This window comes from Oncorhynchus clarkii, chromosome 20 (assembly GCF_045791955.1).
Source record: "Oncorhynchus clarkii lewisi isolate Uvic-CL-2024 chromosome 20, UVic_Ocla_1.0, whole genome shotgun sequence".
Classification (NCBI taxonomy): domain Eukaryota; kingdom Metazoa; phylum Chordata; class Actinopteri; order Salmoniformes; family Salmonidae; genus Oncorhynchus; species Oncorhynchus clarkii.
In genome coordinates, this window is record NC_092166.1 from 7,873,300 (window position 1) to 7,894,542 (window position 21,243).

General features: G+C 46.4%; 1 protein-coding gene across 1 annotated transcript in view; it reads left to right on the top strand.

The window, feature by feature from the left end:
• The first annotated feature begins 816 nt into the window (after positions 1 to 816).
• The window catches only part of LOC139375826 (activated CDC42 kinase 1-like), a 77,362-nt gene continuing 56,935 nt past the window's right edge, over positions 817 to 21,243 (top strand). The window contains exons 1-2 of the mRNA XM_071117723.1: positions 817 to 919; positions 20,931 to 21,108. Of these exons, the coding sequence (XP_070973824.1) occupies positions 845 to 919; positions 20,931 to 21,108 (253 nt within the window). The 5' untranslated portion in view covers positions 817 to 844. The remainder of the gene's footprint in view (positions 920 to 20,930; positions 21,109 to 21,243) is intronic.

Here is a 21,243-nt window from a genome sequence, read left to right on the forward strand (position 1 = left end):
CATTCTACATCCTCTTGTTTTTCAATGCCGCCTTCCTGTATTTGTTTTGAAGATGAGGCAATAAGGTAAGCCGGACATAGGGATGCTGTGAAAATAGAACGACTGAGCGAGAAGAGGGAGAACTAGTGCAGCATGCGTCAGCTCTGAGGCATTGACCAATGAACAAGCAGCGTGCGACAGAAAGAGAGAGGGAGACGGACGGTGACAGCCTGTGATGCGAGGAGGAAAGCGAGAGAGCGAAGAGCAGGACTGGAAGGTCATTTAGAAGAGATGGAAATAAACGAGGATCCGCCACCCTTTGACGACACCTGTCTACAAGGCTATCCTCAACACCAATCAACAACATAGCTGGACTCCTGCTACATCCACATATAGGGGAAACCCTCCACAGAACCTGACTCAACCTGCCAACCAGCCAATACATTCCCAGAGGAATGTTCATTGTGAAGAGGACAATCCTACCGCTCCTGTCCTTTTCTTAGTGTACCTAATCAAAAAAACTTGGTCACTTGTTATGGCTGGCTGACCACAACATCCCCTTTTTGAATGAAACCCAAGAACTGTCTACAGAAAAGAAGAAGGGGATATCTTTGACTGCTACGACGAGGAATAGCCTGTCTGTTGTTCGCCAGAACACACACTGGATTGGTGATTCTCAGCCCAAGGTGGACCAGGAAACCACTGGACTGAGGCTATTGGAGAGATGGCTGACTGACGGTGTTGGACTTTGCCATGGGAGAGATGGCTGACTGACTGACTGACTGACTGACTGACTGACTGACTGACTGACGGTGTTGGACTTTGCCATGGGAGAGATGACTGACTGACGGTGTTGGACTTTGCCATGGGAGAGATGGCTGAGTACCAGCGACTGGATGAGACATCGGACTACCAGCGACTGCCCAGCGTTGACGAGGAGGTAGTTCACTTCACACCCACACTGATCATGGAGCGATGGTCACTTTGTTTTCTGACAGCACTGCTGCCTAATTACTCATCAGTAGAGAACATGAGGCCTTCATTATGACATGGCAGGAAGTGTGTGTGTGTTTTCAAGTCCTGTATTCTATTACTTATGAGTCATTATTTGGATTGTAGGTGAAGTATTTCAAGTCGACTGATTTTAAAGAAATGCTTTCAGATCTCTGTTCTTGTGATAGTATCTTGTTGAAGTCTAGTGCTTTTGTATTTAACCCTGAATATAAAGAACACCACCAGGCTAATGTATCGTGTGTGTGTGTGTGTGTGTTCCAGGTACCCATCTGGCAGTATAGTTGTTGTCATCTACCATTCATTCAACAGATGCAGTGATTATGGCTAGGCTAGGCTAGGCTATGCATAGCTATATTTTTGCGTCTATCTGTTATGGTCTGTGTGTCTGCTCAACCCTTCAGATCATGACTGTCACTTTTTCTCTGTCTCGCACACACACACACACACACACACACACACACACAGCCCACGTTATTGAATGCGGAACCATGAGGTCATTGATGAAGTGCTGCTGAATGACTTTTGTGTTGGGACGCACCCACACCCTCCTCTGTCCCCTCTCTCTCCATCCATCCCTCTCTCCTTTTCTTTCCCTCCTTTCTCACTAGTGTGATATGCAGTCATTAGAGGGTTGTCTGTCTCTCTGAGGAGGTAGCCATGTCTCTGTGCTGACAGAGTAGCCTGTTCTGTTAGGTCAGGGGAGGTGGTAGCCATGTCTCTGTGCTGACAGAGTAGCCTGTTCTGTTAGATCAGGGAAGGTGGTAGCCATGTCTCTGTGCTGACAGAGTAGTCTGTTCTGTTAGGTCAGGGGAGGAGGTAGCCATGTCTCTGTGCTGACAGAGTAGCCTGTTCTGTTAGGTCAGGGGAGGAGGTAGCCATGTCTCTGTGCTGACAGAGTAGTCTGTTCTGTTAGGTCAGGGGAGGAGGTAGCCATGTCTCTGTGCTGACAGAGTAGTCTGTTCTGTTAGGTCAGGGGAGGAGGTAGCCATGTCTCTGTGCTGACAGAGTAGCCTGTTCTGTTAGGTCAGGGGAGGAGGTAGCCATGTCTCTGTGCTGACAGAGTAGCCTGTTCTGTTAGGTCAGGGGAGGAGGTAGCCATGTCTCTGTGCTGACAGAGTAGTCTGTTCTGTTAGGTCAGGGGAGGAGGTAGCCATGTCTCTGTGCTGACAGAGTAGTCTGTTCTGTTAGGTCAGGGGAGGAGGTAGCCATGTCTCTGTGCTGACAGAGTAGCCTGTTCTGTTAGGTCAGGGGAGGAGGTAGCCATGTCTCTGTGCTGACAGAGTAGCCTGTTCTGTTAGGTCAGGGAGGAGGTAGCCATGTCTCTGTGCTGACAGAGTCAGGTTTTTCATCTCCTGTACATTACCCAGCGTGTGTTTTGTCTTTATTCTTCTCTTTCTTGTAGGTATGTCCAGTCCTGTAGTGTACAGTCCAGTCCTGTAGTGTACAGTCCAGTCCATTATACTACAGTCCAGTCCAGTCCACTACAGTCCAGTCCACTACACTACACTACAGTCCACTACACTACAGTGCACTACAGTCCAGTCCACTATACTACAGTCCACTACACTACACTACAGTCCACTACAGTCCACTACACTACAGTGCACTACAGTCCAGTCCACTATACTACAGTCTAGTCCACTATACTACAGTCCAGTCCACTATACTACAGTCCACTACACTACAGTGCACTACAGTCCAGTCCACCATACTACAGTCCAGTCCACTATACTACAGTCCAGTCCACTATACTACAGTCCACTACACTACAGTGCACTACAGTCCAGTCCACCATACTACAGTCCAGTCCACTATACTTCAGTCCAGTCCACTATTCTACAGTCCAGTCCACTATACTACAGTCCAGTCCACTATACTACAGTCCAGTCCACTATACTACAGTCCACTACAGTCCAGTCCACTATACTACAGTCCAGTCCACTATACTACAGTCCAGTACACTACACTCCAGTACACTACACTTCAGTCCAGTATACTACACTACAGTCCACTACACTAGGTCCACTACACTACACTACAGTCCACTACACTATATTCCAGTCCATTCCACTACACTACATTCCAGTCCACTACAGTCCAGTCCACTACATTTCAGTCCAGTCCACGACATACTTTGCAAAGAAGCCAGGTGTGTGTGTATGTTCTGTGACCAGTATGTTGGTCCTCTGGTGTGTATGAATGTGTGTGGCCTTGGGTTGACGTTGCAGTTTTCTGAGCAGCGAAGGTGATTCGGGGGATGCAGGGCTGCTCACACAGTTGCAGCTTTCTGCTTTCTGCAGCATTTCTCTCCCCTTACACAGCAGGCTGCTGTTACCTCATGAACTGGAGAGGGAGAGAGGGAGGGAGAGAGGGATGGAGTGGGAGAGAGGGATATAGAGAGAGGGGAGGGTGGAGAGGGGGAGAGAGAGGAGGTTGGGGAGAGAGATGAGGTTGGGGAGAGAGAGAGGGGAAGGTGGGTGGGAAGAGGTAGGGAGGGGAGGGTGGATGGGAAGAGGGAGGGAGGGGAGGGTGGATGGGAAGAGGGAGGGAGGGGAGGGTGGATGGGAAGAGGGAGGGAGGGGAGGGTGGATGGGAAGAGGGAGGGAGGGAGGGAGGGAGGGAGGGAGGGTGGATGATGGGAAGAGGGAGGGAGGGGAGGGTAGATGGGAAGAGGGAGGGAGGGAGGGAGGGTGGGTGAGAAGAGGGAGGGTGGGAAGAGTGAGGGAGAGAGGGGAGGGTGGGAGAGAGAGGGGAGGGTGAGAAGAGGAAGGGAGGGAGGGAGAGAGCGAGGGATGTAGGGAGAGAGCGAGGGATGTAGGGGGAGAGAGGGTGAAGGATGTAGGGTGAGGGAAGGATGGAGAGATGGGAAGGATGGAGAGATGGAGAGAGAGCGATGGAGAGGGAGAGAGAGAGAGGGAAAGAGAGAGATGGAGAGAGAGACATGGAAAGAGAGAGATGGAGAGAGAGAGATGGAAAGACAGCGATGGAGAGAGAGCGATGGAGAGAGAGAGGTGGAGAGAGAGCGATGGAGAGAGAGAGGTGGAGAGAGAGAGAGGGAAAGAGAGAGATGGAGAGAGAGACATGGAAAGAGAGAGATGGAGAGAGAGAGATGGAGAGAGAGACATGGAAAGAGAGAGATGGAGAGAGAGAGATGGAAAGAGAGCGATGGAGAGAGAGAGGTGGAGAGAGAGAGAGAGGGAAAGAGAGAGATGGAGAGAGAGTTGTTTTCTTTTGAACAGGTACTGTATATGAATGAACCTAGCTATAAATAATGAATCACTGAAGCTCTCAGCTTTTCTCCCCCAGGAGGGTTGTGTGGAGATCACTTGGCTGGCTGGTTGACTGGCTGGTTGGCTGGGTATTATTTGCAGCCTACTGTTTTGTCCTCCAAGCCCCAACAACTATGTCTTGTTTACACCAGTGATCCCTCTCTCCAGCATACTGCGCTATGTGCGACATTCGTTTTCCTCTGGCTAAAAAAAACATTGAATTATGGAAAAAATACTGTCAAACTCTCAATACTCTGCAGCACAATTTTTCTCTGACTTTGTTTATGCGAAGGCGGTGATTGATTGGGCTAAGTAACATTTTTGCAACATTGTTTCTTATTGGACAAGGTCAGTTGTTTCACCATTTTTTTATTTCATTTTGTGCCAACTGAACATTACCCAGTTCTCTGCCACAGTGCTGGTCAGGGATGGAAGGACAGGAGGGGGGAGGGGGGGTGATTATGCAGTAAGTCAAGCCCCTTGCTTAAAGTGGCATTGAAAAAGGGGACTCATAGGCGCTGTGATGTGTGGCATTAGGTTGGGAGTCCCACTCTCTGCCAAAGCTCCATCAATCCCCTTGTGCTCTTGTGCCCCCCCCCAGAAAAAATCCTGTGTTTCATGAGCTGAAATAAAAGATCCCAGAAATGATCCATATACACAAACCACTTATTTCTCTCAAATCTTGTGCACAAATGTGTTTACATCCCTTCTTTGCCAAGATAATCCATCCACCTGACAGGTGTGGCATATCAAGAAGTTGATTAAACAGCATGATCATTACACAGGTGCACCTTGTGCTGGGGACAGTAAAAGGCCACAGTTTTGTCACAATACAACACAGGTTTTGAGGGAGCATGCACTTGGCATGCTGACTGCAGGAATGTCCACCAGAGCTGTAGCCAGATAATTGAATGTTGATTTCACTACCATAAGCCGCCTCCAACGTTGTTTTAGAGAATTTGGCAGTACGTCCAACCGGCCTCACAACCACAGACCACTTGAATGGCGTTGTGTGGGCGAGCAGTTTGCTGATGTCAGCGTTATGAACAGGGTGCCCCATGGTGACAGTGGGGTTCTGAAATGGGCAGGCATAAGCTACGGACAATGAACACACAGTAGTGCATGGGTAAAATCACCGGGGAAACCAATCAAAAAATGTTGCTCTACGACCCCCCCACAAGCTTTATGGGACTCGTCTGAATTTGCTACCGCCGATGTGCCAACTTCTGTCTGTAGTGTTTGAACTCGTGATGTGCTCTTCGCAAACTATCCGTTCTTTTTCAAACGACTCATTTTACTAACTCGAGAGTTATGATTCGTTTTTCTGAGTGACTTGTTAATTTTAGTTGTTTGTTTGACCTGCTTGTGCTGGCCGCAATGAGTCCTGCAGCAGGACTAATACACTCTCCTCCGGCTCAGCGGCTCCAGAGAAGTGCTCTGACCACCAACTGTCTGTCATATGTTCCCACCATGCACCAACTGTCTGTCATATGTTCCCACCATGCACCAACTGTCTGTCATATGTTCCCACCATGCACCAACTGTCTGTCATATGTTCCCACCATGCACCAACTGTCTGTCATATGTTCCCACCATGCACCAACCGTCTGTCATATGTTCCCACCATGCACCAACTGTCTGTCATATGTTCCCACCATGCACCAACTGTCTGTCATATGATCCCACCATGCACCAACTGTCTGTCATATGTTCCCACCATGCACCAACTGTCTGTCATATGTTCCCACCATGCACCAACTGTCTGTCATATCTGACATAAGGTAAATAGATCAGGTTCATAGAGAAGAAAACTCCATGTTTAGGACTGATGATTGATCACATGGTGGAAGAATAAATTCAATGAATTGATTATTGAATGTTATGATTAAAAGAGCTTTGTAGAACTAAAACATGCACAGTCTCTGGTCAACAAACTCAAACTGGAGAAAGAATCGTTTGAGACGGTGCAGTTCACGAACGATATTGTGCTTTTCACCCTTACAGCAGTCAAGCACCTCAAATGCCACACCTAGACCTCGTTTCGAATGTATCAAGAAATAATCGTATTTATATGTTTAGCAATTAAACAAAATTTACATTTTTAAAGCACACGTCTACAAGACTGAGTCACAAATGGCAGCTCCAATAAGCCTCCTATGGTGAACAAGAGGCTTGTAGAATCATGACTCTTGAGTTTTCAGTTCATCGCTAGGGGGTCCTGCATGCTCTGGTATTACTGAATCAAATTAATGGAATCAGTCGAAAGATTCGTTCTTTTAACTGAACGAGTCAAAAAAGATCTGAGTCAGTAAAAAGACTTCCCATCACTAGTCAGAAACGGTCTGGCCTACACACTAATATGACCCCACCAGAGTCAAAAAAGATCTGAGTCAGTAAAAAGACTTCCCATCTCTTGTCAGAAACGGTCTGGCCTACAAACTAATATGACCCCACCAGAGTCAAAAAAGATCTGAGTCAGTAAAAAGACTTCCCATCACTAGTCAGAAACGGTCTGGCCTACAAACTAATATGACCCCACCAGAGTCAAAAAGATCTGAGTCAGTAAAAAGACTTCCCATCACTAGTCAGAAACGGTCTGGCCTACAAACTAATATGACCCCACCAGAGTCAAAAAAGATCTGAGTCAGTAAAAAGACTTCCCATCACTAGTCAGAAACGGTCTGGCCTACAAACTAATATGACCCCACCAGAGTCAAAAAGATCTGAGTCAGTAAAAAGACTTCCCATCACTAGTCAGAAACGGTCTGGCCTACAAACTAATATGACCCCACCAGAGTCAAAAAAGATCTGAGTCAGTAAAAAGACTTCCCATCACTAGTCAGAAACGGTCTGGCCTACAAACTAATATGACCCCACCAGAGTCAAAAAAGATCTGAGTCAGTAAAAAGACTTCCCATCACTAGTCGAAACGGTCTGGCCTACAAACTAATATGACCCCACCAGAGTCAAAAAAGATCTGAGTCAGTAAAAAGACTTCCCATCACTAGTCGAAACGGTCTGGCCTACAAACTAATATGACCCCACCAGAGTCAAAAAGATCTGAGTCAGTAAAAAGACTTCCCATCACTAGTCAGAAACGGTCTGGCCTACAAACTAATATGACCCCACCAGAGTCAAAAAGATCTGAGTCAGTAAAAAGACTTCCCATCACTAGTCGAAACGGTCTGGCCTACAAACTAATATGACCCCACCAGAGTCAAAAAAGATCTGAGTCAGTAAAAAGACTTCCCATCACTAGTCAGAAACGGTCTGGCCTACAAACTAATATGACCCCACCAGAGTCAAAAAAGATCTGAGTCAGTAAAAAGACTTCCCATCACTAGTCAGAAACGGTCTGGCCTACAAACTAATATGACCCCACCAGAGTCAAAAAAGATCTGAGTCAGTAAAAAGACTTCCCATCACTAGTCAGAAACGGTCTGGCCTACAAACTAATATGACCCCACCAGAGTCAAAAAGATCTGAGTCAGTAAAAAGACTTCCCATCACTAGTCAGAAACGGTCTGGCCTACAAACTAATATGACCCCACCAGAGTCAAAAAGATCTGAGTCAGTAAAAAGACTTCCCATCACTAGTCAGAAACAATCTGGCCTACAAACTAATATGACCCCACCAGAGTCAAAAAGATCTGAGTCAGTAAAAAGACTTCCCATCACTAGTCAGAAACGGTCTGGCCTACAAACTAATATGACCCCACCAGAGTCAAAAAAGATCTGAGTCAGTAAAAAGACTTCCCATCACTAGTCAGAAACGGTCTGGCCTACAAACTAATATGACCCCACCAGAGTCAAAAAGATCTGAGTCAGTAAAAAGACTTCCCATCACTAGTCAGAAACGGTCTGGCCTACACACTAATATGACCCCACCAGAGTCAAAAAGATCTGAGTCAGTAAAAAGACTTCCCATCACTAGTCAGAAACGGTCTGGCCTACAAACTAATATGACCCCACCATTGGGGAAGGAAAGCTCTCTTTGTCCTGTCATGATGATCAGGAGCCAGATGCAGGACATCCACTCGCTCTCTTACGAGCTGTGAATCCACAACACAAAGAATTCCATCTATTTTAATGAACACAACAAGGACATGTCACTTTCAGTGTGAGTACCAGTTTGGAATGAAAACTTATTGAAAATATATGAGACCAACTAACCAACAAGAACTATCAAGGAAACATCACGGGATGTTTTGGCTCCCCTGTTGTGTTTCTTCGACCCAGAGAAGATGGAGAAAAGTGTAGACGGAGTCTGACCCTCCTCTCCAACGGCTGTCATCACCCCAATGTTCCAGAAACATTGCAAAAACATTCCATTCGCGTTAGCCGAGCAGTATCGCTAAACGGCACCGGCTGGATCCTCCTCGGACATTCCTCCTTTAACTAGTGCTGGTGAAAAAGCAAACAGCCTGCCGTTGAAGGGGAGAAAAGCAGCTGGTTTGGATTTATTTATAGTCTGCACAGATAAACATTTTTGAGGGTTAGCAGGCAGGAAATACAGCCCACATCAAATAAAGAACATACTGTCGGCCCGAAAGCCGTGAGGGAATGGAGAGACTGTAGGGAGGAATGAATGAGAGAGGAAGAGAGAGGCAGAGGAAGAGAGCAGAAGAGAGAGGGAGATGGGTGCTGGGTTAGACAGACAGGGTGTAAATGTGGTGGGGACAGCAAACAAGTGGGGGGAGAGAGGCAAGAGAAGGGCTGACTGAGTCAGAGGGAGAGCGGGGAGGAGAGAGTCATTGAGCGAGTGGGTGAGAGATTCAGTCAGAGAGCTGTAAGAGTTATTAAAGTAGATGGTAACAAGAGAGAGTAGCAGCAGTGTAAAAGACGGGGGGGGGGGGGGGGGGGGGGGCGTGGCAATCCAAATAGTCTGTGTAGCCATTTGATTACATGTTCAGGAGTCTTATGGCTTGGGGATAGAAACTGTTTTAGAAGCCTCTTGGACCTAGACTTGGCGCTCCGGTACCGCTTGCCGTGCAGTAGCAGAGAGAACAGTCTATGACTAGGGTGGCTGGGGTCTTTGACAATTTTTAGGGACTTCCTGATATAGAGGTCCTGGATGGCAGGAGGCTCAGCCCCAGTGATGTACAGGTGCCTAGAGCCTTGCGGTCGGAGGCCAAGCAGTTGCCATACCAGGCAGTGATGGTGCAGCTGTAGAACCTTTTGAGGATCTGAGGACCCATGCCAAATCTTTTCATTCTCCTGAGGGGGAATAGGTTTTGTCGTGCCCTCTTCACGATTGCCTTGGTGTGCTTGGACCATGTTAGTTTGTTGGTGATGTGGACACCAAGGAACTTGAAGCTCTCAACCTGCTCCACTGCAGCCCCGTTGATGGGAATGGAGGTGTGCTCGGTCCTCCTTTTCCTGTAGTCAACAATCATCTCCTTTGTCTTGATCAAGTTGAGGGAGAGGTTGTTGTCATTGCACCACACGGCCAGGCCTCTGACCTCTTCCCTATAGGCTGCCTCATCGTTGTCTGTGATCAGGCCAACCACTGTTGTGTCATCGGCACAATCGTGCCTGGCCGTGTTGGAATCGTGCCTGGCCGTGCAGTCCTGAGTGAACAGGGAGTACAGGAGGGGACTGAGCACGCACCCCTGAGGGGCCCCTGTGTTGAGGACCAGCATAGAGGATGTGTTGTTACCTACCCTTACCACCTGGGGGCGGCCCGTCAGGAAGTCCAGGATCCAGTTGCAGAGGGAGGTGTTTAGTCCCAGGGTCCTTAGCTTATTGATGAGATTTGAGAGCACTATGGTGTTAAACACTGAGCTGTACTCAATGAACAGCATTCTCACATAGGTGTTCCTTTTGTCCAGGTGTGAAAGGGCATTGTGGAGTGCAATAAAGATGACATCATCTGTGGATCTGTTGGGGCAGTATGCAAAATGGGAATGGGTCTAGGGAGGTTACCTTGGTGTTCTTGGGCACAGGCACTATGGTGGTCTGCTTAAAACATGTAGGTATTACAGACTCGGACAGGGAGATGTTGAAAATGTCAGCGAAGACACTTGCCAGTTGGTCCGCTCATGCTCTGAGTACACGTCCTCGTAATCCGTCTGGCCCCGGTTCCTTGTGAATGTTGACCTGTTAATGGAGGTGTGTTCTAGTGGGTCTGGGCAGGTGTGATGTAGTTCATGGAGATGGGGGTGTGTTCTAGTTGGTCTGGGCAGGTGTGATGTAGTTCATGGAGATGGGGGTGTGTTCTAGTTGGTCTGGGCAGGTGTGATGTAGTTCATGGAGATGGGGGTGTGTTCTAGTTGGTCTGGGCAGGTGTGATGTAGTTAATGGAGATGGAGGTGTGTTCTAGTGGGTCTGGGCAGGTGTGATGTAGTTAATGGAGATGGGGGTGTGTTCTAGTGGGTCTGGGCAGGTGTGATGTAGTTAATGGAGATGGAGGTGTGTTCTAGTGGGTCTGGGCAGGTGTGATGTAGTTCATGGAGATGAGCTGTGTTCTAGTGGGTCTGGGCAGGTGTGATGTAGTTAATGGAGATGGGGGTGTGTTCTAGTGGGTCTGGGCAGGTGTGATGTAGTTAATGGAGATGGAGGTGTGTTCTAGTGGGTCTGGGCAGGTGTGATGTAGTTAATGGAGATGGAGGTGTGTTCTAGTGGGTCTGGGCAGGTGTGATGTAGTTAATGGAGATGGAGGTGTGTTCTAGTGGGTCTGGACAGGTGTGATGTAGTTAATGGAGATGGAGGTGTGTTCTAGTGGGTCTGGGCAGGTGTGATGTAGTTAATGGAGATGGAGGTGTGTTCTAGTGGGTCTGGGCAGGTGTGATGTAGTTAATGGAGATGGAGGTGTGTTCTAGTGGGTCTGGGCAGGTGTGATGTAGTTCATGGAGATGGAGGTGTGTTCTAGTGGGTCTGGGCAGGTGTGATGTAGTTCATGGAGATGAGCTGTGTTCTAGTGGGTCTGGGCAGGTGTGATGTAGTTAATGGAGATGGAGGTGTGTTCTAGTGGGTCTGGGCAGGTGTGATGTAGTTAATGGAGATGGGGGTGTGTTCTAGTGGGTCTGGGCAGGTGTGATGTAGTTAATGGAGATGGAGGTGTGTTCTAGTGGGTCTGGGCAGGTGTGATGTAGTTAATGGAGATGGAGGTGTGTTCTAGTGGGTCTGGGCAGGTGTGATGTAGTTAATGGAGATGGAGGTGTGTTCTAGTGGGTCTGGGCAGGTGTGATGTAGTTAATGGAGATGGGGGTGTGTTCTAGTGGGTCTGGGCAGGTGTGATGTAGTTAATGGAGATGGGGGTGTGTTCTAGTGGGTCTGGGCAGGTGTGATGAGTTAATGGAGATGGGGGTGTGTTCTAGTGGGTCTGGGCAGGTGTGATGTAGTTAATGGAGATGGAGGTGTGTTCTAGTGGGTCTGGGCAGGTGTGATGTAGTTAATGGAGATGGGGGTGTGTTCTAGTGGGTCTGGACAGGTGTGATGTAGTTAATGGAGATGGGGGTGTGTTCTAGTGGGTCTGGGCAGGTGTGTTATAGTTGATGTTTGTATGTGTATGTTTTGTATTGTTTATAACATATCAAACTAAATAGAAAGGAATGCAGTATGGTAACATGCTGTACATGACGTCAGACTTTCACAGCACCTTACTGGTTTTGGCTGACAGACGTTCGGTAGTTGCCCTATCCCTCCCTGCCAATTGGGAAAATGTAGAAAATGTTTTTCTGACTAAATGAGGTAAATATAAGTGGACTTTATGTATTTTGATAGATGAGACGTTAAGGATTATGATTTCATACAAGACAGCAAACAACACCCGGGAGTCCAAATGTGCACGTCACATTTCCATATCATTAAACTCCTGTCATTTACATTGCCAATGTTCCTGATCACTATGTTTGATGTACAGTTACAAGATGACATGGCGTCATACCCTGGGTCATTCTACACATAGCAGAATATACTCAGGTCTCCTTTCTATCCGCACCAAAATTACAATCTGTTTCCATTGAATTGTGAAAAACCTAACACTGTAAGATCATATTTTTTTATAACTTAGCTAGTCTTGTTGGCAATAGAAAAAAGCTTTCAAATGATACCCGGCTGACCCAGAGTGTGATTTTATAATGGACTGTTTTTTGGATTGCGTAAACAACAGTAATTGTGTGACGGCGGTGGATGCAGGTTTGTGTTCTTAACTAAACAACTACAAGTGTGCTTGCTCTAGTTCCTTAACTTAGCTAGGAAAGAGCGCTCAAAAAAGCACCTTTATAGTTGAAGACTCTTCTTTGAGTCATAAAAGTGCATTGCACACTTTGGACAGGTGTGTGTGTGTGTGTGTGTGTGTGTGTGTGTGTGGCCACTTGGAGACACCAGTTAGTCCTCTGCCTCAAACCCTTGTCATTCTCTTATGTTGCACCTACAACACATTGTCCAGGAATATTGTCATCATGTTACTCAAAGTATCCAGAGGATTTTCAGATGTCGTTAATGTGGCAGTGAATGTAAAATACAGATCAAATCAACAGTGTTATGTTTGGATTCAGTCTCGTGTAATGTTTGGATTCAGTCTTGTCAGGTGAACTCTTGTCCTCAAATTTGGTCTAATAATTTTCCCATAATTGCCATGTACTTTTCATATTCCTTCTGTAAGAAACATTTCAATGTATCCCTATCCATATAGTTATAGGGCAATTCCCACCAGTTTAACGGGTTGAGATCCTAACATACTGTAAGTAGGGGGTGCACAGGAAACGAGTTCTCCATCCTGCAGTTCAATCTGACCTCAAATCTGAACTCAAATGTTCCTTCAGCCGAATACCATGGAGCCTCTGTCCTCGACACGGAGCACTTCCTTGTCCGTCTTCGAGAGGGAGGGAGGGAGGACAGGGAGAGAACATGGGGTAGAGGGAGGTAGGAAAGGGAGAGAACATGGGGTAGAGGGAGGGAGGACAGGGAGAGAACATGGGGTAGAGGGAGGGAGGACAGGGAGAGAACATGGGGTAGAGGGAGGGAGGACAGGGAGAGAACATGGGGTAGAGGGAGGGAGGTAGGAAAGGGAGAGAACATGGGGTAGAGGGAGGGAGGTAGGAAAGGGAGAGAACATGGGGTAGAGGGAGGGAGGTAGGAAAGGGAGAGAACATGGGGTAGAGGGAGGTAGGAAAGGGAGAGAACATGGGGTAGAGGGAGGGAGGGAGGACAGGGAGAGAACATGGGGTAGAGGGAGGGAGGGAGGTAGGAAAGGGAGAGAACATGGGGTAGAGGGAGGGAGGAAAGGGAGAGAACATGGGGTAGAGGGAGGGAGGGAGGACAGGGAGAGAACATGGGGTAGAGGGAGGGAGGGAGGTAGGAAAGGGAGAGAACATGGGGTAGAGGGAGGGAGGAAAGGGAGAGAACATGGGGTAGAGGGAGGGAGGTAGGACAGGGAGATAACATGGGGTAGAGGGAGGGAGGTAGGAAAGGGAGAGAACATGGGGTAGAGGGAGGGAGGTAGGACAGGGAGAGAACATGGGGTAGAGGGAGGGAGGTAGGACAGGGAGAGAACATGGGGTAGAGGGAGGGAGGACAGGGAGAGAACATGGGGTAGAGGGAGGGAGGTAGGACAGGGAGAGAACATGGGGTAGAGGGAGGGAGGACAGGGAGAGAACATGGGGTAGAGGGAGGGAGGTAGGACAGGGAGAGAACATGGGGTAGAGGGAGGGAGGTAGGAAAGGGAGAGAACATGGGGTAGAGGGAGATGGAAAGGAGAGAAAAAGAGGGTGGAAGAAAAGTGAAACAGGCAGAGAGACTGAAAGGGAGAAAGAAGAACGAGGGTTAAACGAGGCAGAGGGGGAATACCAGGAATCACCAAGCTGACTGAGCCAAGCCATCCAGCAAGTGAGAAAGAGGGGAGGAGAGAGAGGCAGGAGAGAGAGGCAGGAGAGCGAGGCAGGAGAGAGAGAGAGGAGAGAGAGGCAGGAGAGAGAGGGAGGAGAGAGAGCCCGAGACAGAATTATTTGCCAGCTTTGCTCAAAACAGAAGGAATAGATTGTCCTTCCAGTGCACACACTGATGTGCACCACAAGCAAATACACAAACTCACTCACTAAAATACCATACCACACATACAGATACACTCTGTGAGTCATCACGCCGCCGTCCTCCACTTTTCTCTCTGCCCGACCTGGCAGCTCTGAGTGAATCTAGGCGAAAACCAAGTCGCTGCTATTTTTAGCCCCACGATGGTGGGGATGGATAAACGAATGGACAGGAGCTGGGCACACGGAGGAGGGTAGAGAAGAGGGCAGGAACTGGGCAGCATTGGGCTATACCTCAGCCAACTTCGCAAAGCTGCTAGAGAAACTGACACTGTAACAATTCCTCTGGATTTATCCTTCTCACAAATTAACAGTTCCTCTGGATTTATCCTTCTCACAAATTAACAGTTCCTCTGGATTTATCCTTCTCACAAATTAACAGTTCCTCTGGATTTATCCTTCTCACAAATTAACAGTTCCTCTGGATTTATCCTTCTCACAAATTAACAGTTCCTCTGGATTTATCCTTCTCACAAATTAACAGTTCCTCTGGATTTATCCTTCTCACAAATTAACAGTTCCTCTGGATTTATCCTTCTCACAAATTAACAGTTCCTCTGGATTTATCCTTCTCACAAATTAACAGTTCCTCTGGATTTATCCTTCTCACAAATTAACAGTTCCTCTGGATTTATCCTTCTCACAAATTAACAGTTCCTCTGGATTTATCCTTCTCATTTGACCATTTGTTAGGTTTCTTTAGATTGTTCCTGTGTTATGCCCCGTGATGGAATGTAGCCTGGCTACAAGAGCTCTTGGAAGTTTTCCTTTTCCCGGGATTGGGAACGGGATCGTTGGAGCGCTCTCTCAGCGTTCCCTCTCCGGGGAATCTTGTTGCTCTGATACTGTCAAGCCACAGAAGCAGGTGTCTCTGAAGATTTAAAAAAAAATACTCTCTCTCACACAGAATTCGGGATGCGGCGTTTCGACATGCTCATAATGTCGTTCCCTTTCCTGGCACACTTCCATGTGTACAGAGTAAGCCTACTCGTTTCGTCTCGTTGACAAGTTGTTACGGTGATGTCATTGAATGAATAGGTATGATGGTGTCTGGTCTGGCAATAACACCATAAGTAAAGTACTTCTGTCAAGGTGGAGGAATTTCGGTGAAGATTAGGTTCTTCAAATGAAAGACTTGTGGGTCGCCTATGCTTGAATGGATCTATCCTATGTCCAAAGTGTACACATCTCACATGTTGCTCAACCTGTCCACACCCACTAACCTTTTTGATATGTACGATCACTTAACATTTCGAAGACAGATTTCAGTTGCAATCATGTTTTTAGTTCGAAGCCAGACAACCGTTGGTTTCCTCCTGGAATTCGTTCATATTCTGAACGTAGGTTGGTCTCACTGCTCACAGTGTTACGGATAGTAGCTCATGTCCCGCTGAAGGTCTTATTGAGGATACGTTGTTTACATGCAGCGTTGATATCCGGCTCATGAGTATCCCTGTATCCATGAATAAACAGAATATTTAGAATGTAAGTATATGGGTTAAATGGAATAGTTAGTGAAATATGGACACTAAGTGTTGGTCTATATATAACCTCTCACATGTAATATAATACTAACTGTAGGTCTATAACCCCTCACATGTACGATAATATTAATGCCTGCAGAATTATGCATGTCTTGCAGTGAAATTATACAACAAATACAATATTGTCTCGGGAACAGGAGTGGAGAAATATGATTTCTTTCTTTCAGGATCTCTTGAGAAAATATGAATGTGATGTGTTATCTTTGACACTGTTCTGCAAACAGACAGTATTCCAACCACGTAAAATAAATGCCCAAGACATACTAAAGTCTTTTCAGAAACCTGTTTCATTGTTTGTTTTTTATAATATGGCCTACCAGATGTTAGAAATTATAATATGGCCTACCAGATGTCAGACATTATAATATGGCCTACCAGGTGTCAGAAATTAAAATATGGCCTACCAGATGTTAGAAATTATAATATGGCCTACCAGATGTCAGACATTATAATATGGCCTACCAGATGTCAGAAATTAAAATATGGCCTACCAGATGTCAGAAATTAAAATATGGCCTACCAGATGTCAGACATTATAATATGGCCTACCAGATGTTAGAAATTAAAATATGGCCTACCAGATGTCAGAAATTAAAATATGGCCTACCAGATGTCAGACATTATAATATGGCCTACCAGATGTTAGAAATTAAAATATGGCCTACCAGATGTTAGAAATTAAAATATGGCCTACCAGATGTCAGACATTATAATATGGCCTACCAGATGTTAGAAATTAAAATATGGCCTACCAGATGTTAGAAATTAAAATATGGCCTACCAGATGTTAGAAATTAAAATATGGCCTACCAGATGTCAGACATTATAATATGGCCTACCAGATGTCAGACATTATAATATGGCCTACCAGATGTTAGAAATTAAAATATGGCCTACCAGATGTCAGACATTATAATATGGCCTACCAGATGTTAGAAATTAAAATATGGCCTACCAGATGTTAGAAATTATAATATGGCCTACCAGATGTCAGACATTATAATATGGCCTACCAGATGTCAGAAATTAAAATATGGCCTACCAGATGTCAGAAATTAAAATATGGCCTACCAGATGTCAGACATTATAATATGGCCTACCAGATGTTAGAAATTAAAATATGGCCTACCAGATGTCAGAAATTAAAATATGGCCTACCAGATGTCAGACATTATAATATGGCCTACCAGATGTTAGAAATTAAAATATGGCCTACCAGATGTTAGAAATTAAAATATGGCCTACCAGATGTCAGACATTATAATATGGCCTACCAGATGTTAGAAATTAAAATATGGCCTACCAGATGTTAGAAATTAAAATATGGCCTACCAGATGTTAGAAATTAAAATATGGCCTACCAGATGTCAGAAATTAAAATATGGCCTACCAGATGTCAGACATTATAATATGGCCTACCAGATGTCAGACATTATAATATGGCCTACCAGATGTCAGAAATTAAAATATGGCCTACCAGATGTCAGACATTAAAATATGGCCTACCAGATGTTAGAAATTAAAATATGGCCTACCAGATGTCAGAAATTAAAATATGGCCTACCAGATGTCAGACATTATAATATGGCCTACCAGATGTCAGACATTATAATATGGCCTACCAGATGTCAGACATTATAATATGGCCTACCAGATGTCAGAAATTAAAATATGGCCTACCAGATGTTAGAAATTAAAATATGGCCTACCAGGTTTAAAAAGGCTTCTGAAGTTTTTAATTTCCATTTTGAAATAATTTCCACATAAAACATCACATTTCCTGTTGCTGCAGGATTATTTTCCTGCTGTAGAAAACTGGCTCAAATTAAGATCCTACATGTGTACCTTGTAATACTCATCCATTCCATTTCAACAACACAGCTCAGCATCGTGTGGCTTTTCTTCAAACACCTGATTTTAGATAATGAAGGTATCAAGTCAGCTCTTTGCTGAGCTAGGACACCCAGTAGCTTTCTACAACTACACTGTTTTGCATCATGGCTACAATGCAAATTCAGTAGACCTTTTGACCTTTTAAAAAGAGACCTCTGACAGTACGTCATGAGTGGAATTCAGACAAAAAAAAGGCACTTTGGGGTTGTGGTCTTTTGCTTCACAAATTCTCTAGGTTTAATGTTGAGTTTTTTTCCCCCTGAAATGAGACCCATAACCTTTAGACTGAGCATGGGTGAGTCAGTTGAGCCCACTGCGTTCTACTCAAGGGTTCTAGAAGTGGACCAAGCCCAGTTCTACTCAGGGATTCTAGAAGTGGACCAAGCCCAGTTCTACTCAGGGGTTCTAGAAGTATACCAAGCCCAGTTCTCAGGGGTTCTAGAAGTGGACCAAGCCCAGTTCTACTCAGGGGTTCTAGAAGTGGACCAAGCCCAGTTCTACTCAGGGGTTCTAGAAGTATACCAAGCCCAGTTCTACTCAGGGGTTCTAGAAGTGGACCAAGCCCAGTTCTACTCAGGGGTTCTAGAAGTATACCAAGCCCAGTTCTCAGGGGTTCTAGAAGTGGACCAAGCCCAGTTCTACTCAGGGGTTCTAGAAGTGGACCAAGCCCAGTTCTACTCAGGGGTTCTAGAAGTGGACCAAGCCCAGTTCTACTCAGGGGTTCTAGAAGTATACCAAGCCCAGTTCTACTCAGGGGTTCTAGAAGTGGACCAAGCCCAGGTGCCAGACCACTACGAGCTGACAGATTACGAAGTGCTACTCAGGAATATTGAGACAGGAATATTACTGCATTGTGACCTAGATTAATGTGCTTGTGGTGGATTCGAATCAGGATACAAACAGCTGGTGTTACCATTTGGGAGTAGTATACAGTAACTCAATTTGAATCTGAAATTGTGTAATGTTTTATGCCAAATAGAAGTAATCTCTTCTCATGTCATATCATATCATTTGAGTTATAGGCTATGGGTCTATCTTGCTAGTCAGTGGAATGTTTTTGGACTTGTACATGTGTACATGTGTGCAGGTACACACACACAGACATCTGAAGTACTTGTCAAGCGTCTTCCTGTCTCTCTCATATCGGAAGTATTAGTTAAGCGTCTTTCACTCTCTCGCTTTCTATCTATATTGTCTCTCTTTCAGAGGCTCTGTCTTTTTCTCTCTCTCGGAACTAGATAGTTGGATAATTGAAAGCAGCACTCCAAATCCAATAGAGAAGAGGGCAGCCGGACATGTTTGACAGAAGTCAAAAGAAGTCTGTGTCCTGATGGTAGTTGTTTGACGTATAGGCTAAGCTATCAAACAAGACCATACAGCACTTCATACTGCCCTCTACACAGGGTATGGTTGAGAATGAGGAAAAAGGTCTGGATACATTGTTTGAATAGATTGTCTGCTTGAATAGATTGTCTGCTTGAATAGATTGTCTGTTTGAATAGATTGTCTGTTTGAATAGATTGTCTGTTTGAATAGATTGTCTGTTTGAATAGATTGTCTGTGTATCATCTGGATACCAAATGTGCTTTATACTGTCTTCACCTGTGTCCGGCTACGGATGTCTGTCTGTCTACGGATGTTTGGCTACGGATGTCTGTCTGGCTACGGATGTCTGTCTGGCTACGGATGTCTGTCTGGCTGCGGATGTCTGTCCGGCTACGGATGTCTGTCCGGCTACGGCTGTTTGGCTATGGATGTCTGTCTGGCTGCGGATGTCTGTCCGGCTACGGATGTCTGTCTGGCTACGGATGTCTGTCTGGCTACGGATGTCTGTCTGGCTACGGATGTCTGTCTGTCTGGCTACGGATGTCTGTCTGTCTGCGGATGTCTGTCTGACTACGGATGTCTGTCTGGCTACGGATGTCTGTCTGTCTACGGATGTCTGTCTGTCTGCGGATGTCTGTCTGTCTGCGGATGTCTGTCTGGCTATGGATGTCTGTCTGGCTACGGATGTCTGTCTGGCTACGGATGTCTGTCTGGCTACGGATGTCTGTCTGGCTACGGATGTCTGTCCGGCTACGGATGTCTGTCTGGCTACGGATGTCTGTCTGTCTGTCTACGGATGTCTGTCTGTCTGTCTACGGATGTCTGTCTGTCTGTCTACGGATGTCTGTCTGGCTACAGATATCTGTCTGTCTACGGATGTCTGTCTGTCTACGGATGTCTGTCTGTCTGGCTACGGATATCTGTCTGTCTACGGATGTCTGTCTGTCTACTGATGTCTGTCTGTCTACGGATGTCTGTCTGTCTGTCTACGGATGTCTGTCTGGCTAGGGATGTCTGTCTGTCTACGGATGTCTGTCTGTCTACGGATGTCTGTCTGGCTACGGATGTCTGTCTGGCTACGGATGTCTGTCTGTCTACGGATGTCCGTCTGGCTACGGATGTCTGTCTGTCTACGGATGTCTGTCTGTCTGTCTACGGATGTCTGTCTGTCTGGCTACGGATGTCTGTCTGGCTACGGATATCTGTCTGTCTACGGATGTCTGTCTGTCTACGGATGTCTGTCTGGCTACGGATGTCTGTCTGGCTACGGATGTCTGTCTGGCTACGGATGTCTGTCTGGCTACGGATGTCTGTCTGGCTACGGATGTCTGTCTGGCTACGGATGTCTGTCTGTCTACGGATGTCTGTCTGGCTACGGATGTCTGTCTGGCTACGGATGTCTGTCTGGCTACGGATGTCTGTCTGTCTACGGATGTCTGTCTGTCTACGTATGTCTGTCTGTCTACGGATGTCTGTCTGGCTACGGATGTCTGTCTGTCAGGCTATGGATATCTGTCTGGCTACGGATGTCTGTCTGTCTACGGATGTCTGTCTGGCTACGGATGTCTGTCTGGCTTCGGATGTCTGTCTGTCTACGGATGTCTGTCTGTCTGGCTACGGATGTCTGTCTGGCTACGGATATCTGTCTGTCTACAGATGTCTGTCTGGCTACGGATATCTGTCTGTCTACAGATGTCTGTCTGGCTACGGATGTCTGTCTTGCTACGGATGTCTACTTACTGATCTATGACGGTGCCAGTGTATTCTCGGGGGAGGAAAGGGTGTGGTAATTTGCTATGTCTGTGAAGAGGTTGTGCAGTCTTCTGTTCTTCAATATTTAAACCCAGTTTCTCCTTTTTGTATGTGTTATTCAGAAGCTGGGCAGTAGCATGCAGTCTGAGGAGGGCACAGAATGGCTCCTGGAGCTGCTGATGGAGGTGCAGCTGCAGCAGTACCTTTTGCGTATCCGTGACGACCTTAACGTGACGCTCATCTCCCACTTCGACTACGTCAAAAACGAGGACCTGGAGAAGATCGGCATGGGGCGGCCCGGTGAGTTGTTATAGTGGGGATGGTGTGGGGGGTGGGGGGGGGGAATTTTGCAAATCTTTTGACTTTTGGCTGTGCGAGTTACATTTTTCATTGGTCGCATTGGTGAGCTGCACATTCTACCTGGTCACCTCAATT